At 43.7% G+C, this 10,967-nt stretch overlaps 1 protein-coding gene across 3 annotated transcripts in view; it reads right to left on the reverse strand.

The window, feature by feature from the left end:
• Positions 1-2,536, reverse strand: part of NFIB (nuclear factor I B) — a 413,017-nt gene extending 410,481 nt beyond the window's left edge. For all 3 annotated transcript variants that reach the window (XM_069476500.1, XM_069476496.1, XM_069476495.1), the window contains exon 1: positions 2,441-2,536. In XM_069476500.1, the coding sequence (XP_069332601.1) occupies positions 2,441-2,536 (96 nt within the window). The remainder of the gene's footprint in view (positions 1-2,440) is intronic.
• Between the last annotated feature and the right edge of the window lie 8,431 nt (positions 2,537-10,967).

Below are 10,967 nucleotides of genomic sequence, written 5' to 3' on the forward strand. Positions count from 1 at the left end.
ATATTCCTTACATCCAAACCAGGGAACCACGTTAAAGTAGCCACCATGCACTTTCCTCTCTCTTCCAATATATTACTGAAGGTAAGCTATAATTTAGTTTGATGAATTAGGTTTTTCACAAAGCATCTGTCATTCCAAGTTTTCAATGACACATTAAATAATCTCTTAAACACTTTGGTTCCAAAAGAACAAAGTTTATTATTAAAACAGAATTGTCCTAATAAGAAACTTGCATACTATTCATGTAACCTAGTGAAGATTAAATATGAAAATAAGCTATGCAAAAATGTTTAGCTTAATATTTTACCTCTGAACATGTCCCTGTACTTCTTCTGCATGTTCTCAGACAATAAAACACCATAATTTCTAAAAAAAATGAATAAACAGCTTACACACATCTTTAAAAGTAATATTCACAACATACTTCTCTTGGGAACCTGTGATCTGTACAGAAGTAGAATTATTAATTTAATGGCAAAATATATATAGTTATTAGCTTACTGTATCCATGTTAATCCCAGTTTTTAAGTAAAATTTCACAGAGCAAACCTTTTGACTTTTTCTGAACGGAAAATATTTCACTAACTAAAAATGTTGATTTAAAAACTCACTTCTTAGAATATCCCAAAACGACAATCAAGAGGTAGAGTAACTATTACAATAGCACTTCCAAGTCTTAGTACAGTCACATGAAGCAAATCTTTTGCACAAACATTTTGTAGCATCTTTCCTCAAATATCTGCCTGTAATTTTAAGAGTCGATTACACCCACGTACATGCACAGTACCAAAGTATTGTAAGAGACACAACCATAAATAAAAGTTTGCCACTTTAGAGTTCATATCACTTGTAAAATGTAGTTTATCATGAATAAAATGGGAGGGAGAAAGAGAGAGAGAAAGAGAAAGAGAGGTTCCTGTCTCTCCTTTCAGAACTGGCCTTTCTTTCTGAATCAGAGTATTCGAACAGCAACAAGTAGCAGCAGCAGAAAAGTTTTCCTGCAGGCGAACACATCGCACATTCATGAGGAAACGCACAGAGAAGGACTGCAGCACGCAGCGAAGCCTCCCTGCCCACTGAGCTCTCTGGAGGAGCCTGGGAGCAACAGCATAACACATGTCCACCTTTTGGGAAATTCAAACACATTACTAAGAAACGCTCTTGCCTAGCAGTGCCAGAAGCCAGGGCTAGTCGGAGGGAGCTCCCTTCTGTCTAGGCACCGTGGCTGGGCTGACTACCAGGGCTGGCCATACCCCTCCCCACCTAGCATAAAGTGCCCATTGTCTTCCACTGTACTAATTGTGAAAAAACAGCCCTTGCAGTAAGCATAATAATTATCAAAGCAAACAAGAAAAAGCAATCAAGACAGAAATGAAAGGGGCAAAAAGAAGGAGAAAAAAAAAGAGGAAAAGAAAATGACAAAAGAAAGAAAATAAATGCTCTGATGAATTAACCCAATGATGAATTTAATAAATGCTTGCCTGTGGAAGGTTTCCCCATTCTTGTCACGACTATTGCATACAAGAGACCATTGTCCACAGACAACAGAAATCAGTATATTAAATTTTATCGTGTAGCACTTTTTGATGTGAAAGGTTTTTCTTTTCCAAAACTACCACCTCTAATCCCAGCATTCTGATTAAAGAAAGATACCACTTTTCTGTTCCCAGTATTATTTTTAAAGTTGAATCACAGGATTCACCAATGTCCTGAATTTTTATGCTTTTTTTTCCCGTCTTCCCCACATTTGCAGCTGGACAAATATGAGGGGGGAAAAAACAGCAACAACAAACCCACACACATTTGCCGGAGCAAAGAAAAATAATGAACTGAATATGCATATCCTCATTAACTAAATTTAATTACGCTGAGTGGCATAGTAATCAGTGGTTGCTCCAGTTACAGTATTCATTGAAAGGGAGGTGGATTCCAAATTAAGGCAAAGCGTGGGGGACAGTCGCATACTGATGAGGGAGCCGCACACAACATGGTACAATACACTATCTAAATCATTATTCAGAGAAGCCGAAGAAAGAAGTACATTACTCTGTTTTAAGACCAATGCAAGAACAATTAGCCAAGAAGGCTTCAGTCCCCTACTGACTGCCCCACCTCCATACATTTCACAGCAGCCGGCCTGGGACTGACTGTACCATTTGCATTTTTCTTTTTTTTTTTTAAAAAAAAGAAAAGTGAACAAAAACTCAGGCTGCCTTTTTAAAAAAGAAGGCCTATGCCCCTGGCCACAATAGCAGGGGAAATCCTATCTAGCACACTGGTGTGCAGAGGCACCCCAGGGTCCCACAACTTGAGCTTGAACTTTCCGCAGGCAGCAAACTTTATAACACGTGCATGGAACAATAAAGGAGGAGCTCAAAAAGAAAGAAGGGAGGGAAGTTTTGGGGGTGGGTGAAAAAAAACGTTATCATGCCAAACTTACCATCCACCAGGTCCTGGCTGACATGTCGTAACATAGCTGCCATTTTATGGAGCTGTCCGACGTTTTCCCAGCCATCATGCTGTCAGCAACCTTCATCAGATGCAGCTCAATGGAAGATAAGACACCTAATCAAGAAAACATCAGCGGTGGCTTGCTGGACTACATGTAGGCCAATCCTTATCACACTGCATCATGGGAAAAGCTCCTTTATTAGCAGGAGGAACTGCAACCTCACAGATAGAAAGACAAGGATCAGTTCTTTTGCTTTTTTTTTTTTTTTTTTTTTTTTTTGGTCTAAAGGGATTGGTGAAAGTAGCTAGCGTTCTTTGTGTATCATGTGTACAAGAGTTAAGTATCTTGCAAGTGGGCGGCTAACTGCTTTGCTGGGCGATGCAGACTAAAGTTTATTTGCATTCTTCTCTGTTGTATATTGTTTGACATGGTCCATGGTCCTTGCTGAGCAGATGAAGGGAGGGGAGGAGGGTGGGAGGGAATGAGGGGAGAGGGAGCTGTAATTGCTCAGAATTAATATCTCCCCCAACAAAGACATAACAGTTTCATTGACACAGTCGGAACTTGGTTCAGATGTCACTGCACACACGGGCATGCGGGTGTGTGTGTGAGAACGCATACACGCACACACACACACACACACACACACAGTGGAACACACAGGTAGCAGCTGCAGCTGGATTCAGCTGAGGTTGCCAAAGGCTACAAACTCCATTCTCATACTGGACATATGGAAGCAGTTTAACTCTTTGAAATCACTGTTCGAGAAGAGTCCTGCAGTCTGCAAGGATAAATCAGCCTTAAGAACAGTTTCTCAATCAGGAGGCAATGGGCCTGGTGCTCACTTTCTTCTGAAGATGGCCTAGAAATGTTATTTCCTTCATCTAGAGAAGATCTGATAAAAAATGAAGAGGGAAGGGCAGGGTTTTCCCATAATCTGACTCTAGACCTGGTTCCTCATCTAGTCCTTCTCTGTCCTACTTTTGGAAGGAGATTCTTTCTCTCCTCACCGCTGATCATTTTTGCTTCCTCCTTGACTTTGAACTAGTTCTTCCAATAAGCACACACAGAAAGCAGGCACTAACATTTACTAGTAAAACAACTTGCTCTGAATAGTCTTTTTTTCCAAAGAGGAAAAATTTGAATATCACAAGGAGTATCTTAAAGAATCATGCCACCACAACGAAAAACTCAGGCCAGGACAAGTAGAGGTAGCCCTGCCCTGTCTTTTGCTAAAATACAAAAAGTCAGGCTCACCGCTAGGAACGATGCTGTTGATTTTGGGGGCCCCTACAGCACGCCACCAAACCCAGGCCACCCCTTTGTACTGGCATTTTGTCATTCTGCCTTCCGTGTGCCCTGCTAGTATTCTCTGAATGACTTTTAGGCTTAGAATTTACATTTGTTGCATACAGTTTAAAAGGACAGACTTATTTGATTCAAAGTGAAGGGAAAAAAATTGTTGTGTTACCGGCATTTTCTTTTCTCTGCGTGAAGTTTTTGAGGCAGCAAAGGCAACTTGTTTCAGCCTGTGAACTTCAAAGATGAAAAGCAACTGCTGCCGAAGAGCCCCGTCCTTTGGGTATTTTTATATTCACCTGGGGAGATATGTCAGCCACAGTCTTAGACAGGACAGGAGCTTAAGGTGGCCTGACTCGGGGCTGGCAGCGAAAACCTGCCCTTCCCCGAGCCAGCTTATCCTCTCATGGCTGGAGATTCTTCTGTTTCTCTCTCCTCCAGTTTGTTTTTTTTATTCTCAGGCGGGAGGGGCGCTGGGGGACCGGAATGCCCCACCCAGGTCTCTGCCTTTGAAGTACCCCGTGATCCTGACGCCTCCTTTTCTCTCTCTCCCCACTCCATTCTTCAAGCCGCATTTGTATTTTTTTTTTCTTTTGAGCAATGATCAGATAAGCATGTTCATGGTAATCATGGTTTCCTGTTTTAATGTTCTCAGATAACAGCGGCAATGCTGAATGCCTACTATGTGCCAGGCATCTCAGTAAACATTGGGAGTACGATGAGAAATGAGATACAGTCTGTGTCTCGCTAATCTCACAGCCCTGTTCTCCCAAAGTTGTGACAGACAGGAGGAAGAGAAGTGCCCGGACAGGTACCTCCTTGGGTTGCACAGGGCCGGCAGCTCCCTGGAGCCCAGGACGTTCCTGCATGGGCATTTCAGAGGACTCCTTTTGGGACAGATCTCTGGGCTGGAGGCGAGGACGACATGGCTACATGCTTCCTCCCCTGCCCTGCCATGGGTCCCTGCCACGGCCCCGCTCAGGCGCTCTAAGTGGAAGGAGCGCTCTCCCCTACCTCTCCCTGCTGTGCTGCCCTGCAAGAGCTCTCGTGTAGCAGACGCCGACTTCAGGGTCCTGGCCTAAGAGCACCCAGCAGGCCGATGCTTTACCGACGGCCTTAGCATCCTTTCACAATCGGGCCACACTGTGCGACCAATGCACAGGTGTATCTGTTGAGAGGGTTCGTTATCCCTGTCACTGTGAGGACACCACCTCTGATTAGTTGATGACACAAGTGGGAAATGATGAAAGATGACAAGGGAAGCAAGGAGAAGGAGCAGCCAGTGGGAGAGAGGCCACAGCATTTATATAAAAGTGTGTGAGCTGTAGGAACAAGGAGATGGGCAACGCCAGAGAGCTGTTCGCTGGGGATCCCTGGCAGAGCCAAAAAGGAAACACACTGAGAACTGGCCGACCAGCAAGGCATGCCCGGGGCCGACCACTCAGTGACAAAAGCCTGGGGAAGCCAGATCTGTGGCGCAAGGCTGGCACCAATTGTTGCTCAGTCATGCCCCAGGAGTGCTTTGATTTCTGTCTCCCCCGGCAAATAAACTAGGGACTGACCTAGAGCTGAGCTTGAGGATGCCCGCTTCTGCAGAGGGGCTTCGGTGCACCCCTCACTGCTCCCGACCGTCCCCAGTCACCCCTTCGACAAGCAGCGTGGAGTGTGGACCAGGGCACTGACTGAGAAGCCCCGCGGCCAGACTTCAAGTCACAGTGTCGTTCTCTACCAGTCATGGGACCTCTGGCAGGTTGCTTAGCCTCCGTGCCCATAATGTGCCTCAAATCACGCACCTCATAACTAAGGGAGAATGAGAGAGAGAGCAGAGAGGGAAAGAAAAAAACATCTTTCTCCCACTCATAAAAGAGAGAGGAAGATATAATAAAAATAATCAGGGAGAAAAATAGAGATAAAGAGATAGAGAAAAGTAGAGAGGGAAGGCAGAGAGTGAGAAAGTTAAAACGGAGCCATTCTGTTGTCTTCCTAGTTCTTTGTGGGGGGGGGGGCTCTGACTGTCCCCAGGGCTCTTGCTGGCTTCTTATCCACAACCCCCACCCCCTGTGCAGCCCCCCAGGCTACAGGGTGGGCGTAACTCCCCGTGGAGGGGAGTGGTCACTGCTCAGGGCTCTTGATCCACAGAGCGTGCACATTTTGAGGCTATTTGGGGAATAATTTCATTAAACTATTTTATTGGGATTTATTTTATTTTTAGGTTTTTAGCCCTGATGTCAATTCTAGTATAATCATCCACTGAGTGCATGAGCCCTGTGCTCATGAATGTAGTAATAGACTGTGGCATAACAGAGAGAGAAAAGGGCTCCCCTTTGGGAGCCAGTCCTGGGGTGCGGTCTGCTACTTGCCAGCTGTGTGAGTGTGAACAAGTCACCTAAACTTTGTAAACTTCAGTTTCTTTACCCATAAAAGGGGGCTGAGAAGAGTATCCATCATAGGGTTATCGTGAGGATGAAATAAGATCACACGTGGATATGTTCACGGCCTTGATGATAGCGATGATTTCGTGGATATATGCTTGCTCCCAAACTCATCAGCATATACATTAAACATGTACAGCTTTGTATATATCAATCATACCTCAATAAAGTGTTTTTTAAAAATCATGCAAAGCTCCGTTCCTAGCTGTAGTTAATTATTCGAATCAGTATACATCTTAGTGTTGGTGTTGTCTGCTCCAACTCCATTTTAAAGTTAGGAAACTGAGATTTACCAAAACTCGCAGAGATGATCAGTGGAAGAGTTAAAATTAAGCCTTTGTCGTTTTACCTCTTCATGCAGTGCTGCTTCTCTCTCTGTAACATCAGGAAGAGAGATGAGAATAAGATTCGGGTTGGGGAGGGGGGTTGCTTTTGTTTTTAGTGTGCTGGAGACCACATCAAGGATGAACTGAGTTACCAAAGCTGGGAGCACAGCAGTCCAGTGACAAGGCCTAGGAAAAACTGATGAGGACTTTACGTCCCTAAACCACAGGCTCTATGAACAAAGAGGTCTGAGTTTGCTCATCATCCATGCCCAAAGGCTGGCACACAAACACTCAAACATCTGTCAAATAAATGACTGACCTCAGACAGCGGGGATGGGGATGGAAAGTTATTATGGAGAACAGAAGAGCAGGCCTGGGGCGTGTAGGCTGATGGAGGGAGAAGTCTGCAAGGACTGGGTTCCAGGCTCGCTCGGGGTTCCTGGTGAACGCAAAATGGGAAAAAATGGGAGAATGGCATTCCAGTGTAGAGATGAGGGGAAACGTGCCCTTTCTCCCGAAAGTTCACTGGAAGATCAAGTCACAATTAAGGCAGATTAATGAGAGAGAGAAGTTTATTTACCATGCGAATAGTGAGAATCACAGAGTGATTCCCCAATATCCCAAAGGGATCCACATATTTTTATACATGCCTTTTAGAGGGGAGAGGGGGAGATGAGGTGTATAGGTAATTCTGTGTAGGGGCAATAAACGCTTGCTAGGGGAGGATTAATAGATACTTGAGAGAATGAATACATGGGGGAAACAGATTGACTTGTAAATTAACCTGAGAGACAGGTAGTATGTTTAAAATGATTTGGGCCAGTTCCGATTGCATTCTTGATTTTCTTTCCTGGTATATAGTGAGATAACAGGGAGAGGAAGGGAAGCCGATTGCTCTTTGATCGGTTTATGCAGACAGAGGGAAAGCCCCTTCCATTGCTTTCTGATCTTGAAGGGCCTGTAATTCAAAATACTCTTTATACCAAGGAGTCATATTCTGGGGTGAAATTTCCTGAGCTCCTTCACCAGCTAATAGTGAGAAGTGAATATTTCTCATTAAGAACCTGCTTGGAGTAGTCAGACACGTTATCCAAACATTTCCCCAGATCCAGCAGGCATAAACCAGGGCTTACGTCAGGAGAGTTCAAGGTGAGCCTTCCACTGGGACGACGGTCAGCAGTGGGTAGCAGAGAAGGGTGGCAAGCTGGGTGGAAAAAGGCAGAGACATAGTCAGTCCCTCCGATTCTCCACCAAGGGAACCCATCCCAGCTTTCCGTCCTCTCTGAGGTTCATAGAGGGACCTGTGGCCACTTAATGAGTGATTTCCCCTCACTTCTGGTGCTGCCATCATCCTCTGCAATGCCCTCCAGGCAGGGTCCTGAGGGGTCTGAGCTTGGCAGAGAAGAGATGGATCTAACATGAAAACCACAGGGTTTCCTGCTGTTCAGGCCTCATCTCCAGTACATAACCCATCAACACAGCCCGGAAAAATCCCCAGTGCTCCTCCTGCTCTGTCCCCTCTTAGTGATGCTATCTGGAAGGGTCAGCACCATGGCCCCTCCTTTGGACCCCATGCTTGCCCCCTAGGGAGGACTCTGCTCCCCACCCCCCTTCCACAATGGGTTCTGGCAGCCCCTTTCCATGGCCTCCCTCCAGCCCTCGTCTTAACAGATCTCCCCCACCCCTAACCATCCCAATGGAAGGCCCTGGACAAAACACCATTTTTGAGATAAGTAGCAGATTTCTATTTTACCTTCCCAAACAAAGAGATTAACCACTTAAAGGAATGGAAACAAATGATTATTAAAGCTGGAGACATAACCAGTAATGATATGATCCACCTGTAACTTCTCCTGGAGGCACATGTTTGTTTACCGACAAGGATAATTTGATTAAAACCAGGAACAAAGTCCGAGCTTCCGTTACAACATGGCTTTTTATTTTGGTTTTTTTTGAAGAGTGAGTCTGAAACTGAAGTATGCTCATTCCTAACTTAAACTAACTTTTCTCTAGCAAGTTTCCCAAAAAATGCCATATTTTCTAAAAATAAATGTTTAAAACATTTTTCTCTCTCATTATATAGCTGTTTACAAGAATGTGTGGCAGCTATGGCTACTGACAGATTTTTTTTTACTTCGATTCTGGGTAAAGAAAAGAAGTTTTCTGGAGAGTATGATCCCATTTTAGATAAATAAGCCAACGATACCATATCTTCATTTATGCATGAGAAAAATATTAGAAGGATATTGACTCAATTATTATGTTTGTATACTTTTGGAATTTTATTATTCCTATGAATTAAATTCATAAATAAAAACAAAAAGTAAAATAAAAGGTGCATGGAACCTACCTATACATTTTTTTACAACGTCCTGTGACTCTACAATGATTTCAAAACAAAAAGTTGGAAAAAGTCAATAAATACATTTTCCATCTCAATGTTTCAACTTCTGAACACTAAAGCCAGGAATAGATAGACTCTATAGTACCTAGTGCTATAAGCACTCCCAGTCCATGCGACCATAGTAGTGTTCGCCCTTGCTTTCAGAAAGTGAAGAATAAGATAAAAAATGAAAGCAATTGTGAAGGCCGAGTAACAATATACTGCCATGTTGCCCCTTTCTAACAAGGCAAATCTTGCCAAAAGATAGGCAGGTTTCACAAATAAGGCTCCTAAAACCACTCAGGGAGGCCGGTGCAAGTTCAACACATGAATAACTCAGATAAACATGAAACCCCCAAGCCCTGATGGAAAGCCTTGATAGGTGAACCCAAGTGCCCTCCAGCGAGAAAGTTCTTATGAAGGAACAAAGGCCACTGCAGATTTGTTAATGACCGTGTCAAAGTCTCCTACTGCTGGGCTTCTCAAGGGCAGGGTTATCTCTTTAAAGCTGCCATTAGGAGACAAATCTCCTCATAAACCACAGACATCCCCCCCTCCACCGCCCCACCTGCCACCAGAAGGCCTCCACTCCCCTCTGGATCCTTTTGTCACACACACAATAATAAGACAAGTAAAATATAGTAGGAATGAACTCAGGGAAATAACAAAGGAAGAAGAGTCTCCAAACGTAGTCTGGGGTATGTGTGTGTATATTTGGAATTAGAGGAGGGAGGGAGGGGTGAATAGCAGAGTTTCATGGTTTCACTTGCTCTTGCCGAAGTGGGAGAGAAATTGATTATAATAAAAATTACCATTCATCAGGCAGTCTTCATTCCTCCAGCAAATATCTGTTGCTTAACTGGCACATGTCAGGAATCATACTATGTGCTAGGGAGCAGACATACACACGCTCCTTGCCCTGGGGGAACTTACAGTCCGGTGGCAGCTGGAGGGATGGGGAATGACATTAATCATGCGTTCGCACAAGCACATACAAAATTACATCTGTGATGGGTCCTCTGAAGGAAAAGTGCTATGAAAATGTGTATCTGGGTTGTTACGCAGTTGGTTTGTAAGAGTTAGGGAAACTGGGAAAGGCGTCACAGAGAAGTGATTCAAGGAGAAAGTTTAGCACTATTCCTTACAACATCATGGCAAGGATGATCAGCTTCATTTTGCTAAATTGGAAGTCAAGGCTCAGGACAAATTAATCAAATTGTCCCAGAGAGAATGGTGGATCTTGGAATCAAAGCCAGTTCTGTCATACTCTAAAATTAATCATTGTTCCTGTGGGTCCCCCTGCTTTTATCTCTGAAGCTGATATTATGCCTTAGCTTCTGGTCTCCCTTAGAACCAACCACAGGGCGATCACATTCTGGCGCTGAAAGAAGGTGGGATGAAAGCACCCTCAATTTACCGTGTTCTGTGAACAGTTCTGACTCAAGAAAATGAAGATGAGGACTGGAAGTTTCTGCTAAGGTCCTCCAAAGCTACTCCTTTCCAAATGCGCAATGGAGGACTATAACCCTTAAAGACAGGGCTCTTGTTGCCATTTTATTATCTCAATAAAGTTTTATTGAAGTATAATTTATATACAGTGTCCTGTACAAATCTTAAGTGATCAGTTTTTACAAATGTATCCACCTGCATAATCCATACCCCTATTAAGACATGGAATAACTTCAATGCCCTGAAAAGCTCCCTGTTGCACACTGCAGGTATATCCTCTTCCCCGCCAAGACCATCTGATTTCTATCCCTATACAGGATGCCTTTTCCAGAGATTTACGTAAATGGAATCACACATTTGTGTCTGGCTTCTTCACTCAATACAATGTTTTTGAGATTTAGCCACATTATTACGTATTAGCAGTTTGCTAAGTCATAGTCTATTTTAAGACTAGATGACAATTTGTTTATCCATTCTCCTGTTGATGGACATTGGGGTTGCTTCCAGGTTTGGGCTATTATGAGAAAAGCTATAAACATTCATGGACAAATCATTCTGGGGGATTCATTTTACTTCTTTTGGGTAAATACCGAGAAATGGAATTGCTTGGTCATAAAACAGATGTA

Source organism: Eulemur rufifrons, chromosome 7, assembly GCF_041146395.1.
Source record: "Eulemur rufifrons isolate Redbay chromosome 7, OSU_ERuf_1, whole genome shotgun sequence".
NCBI lineage: Eukaryota > Metazoa > Chordata > Mammalia > Primates > Lemuridae > Eulemur > Eulemur rufifrons.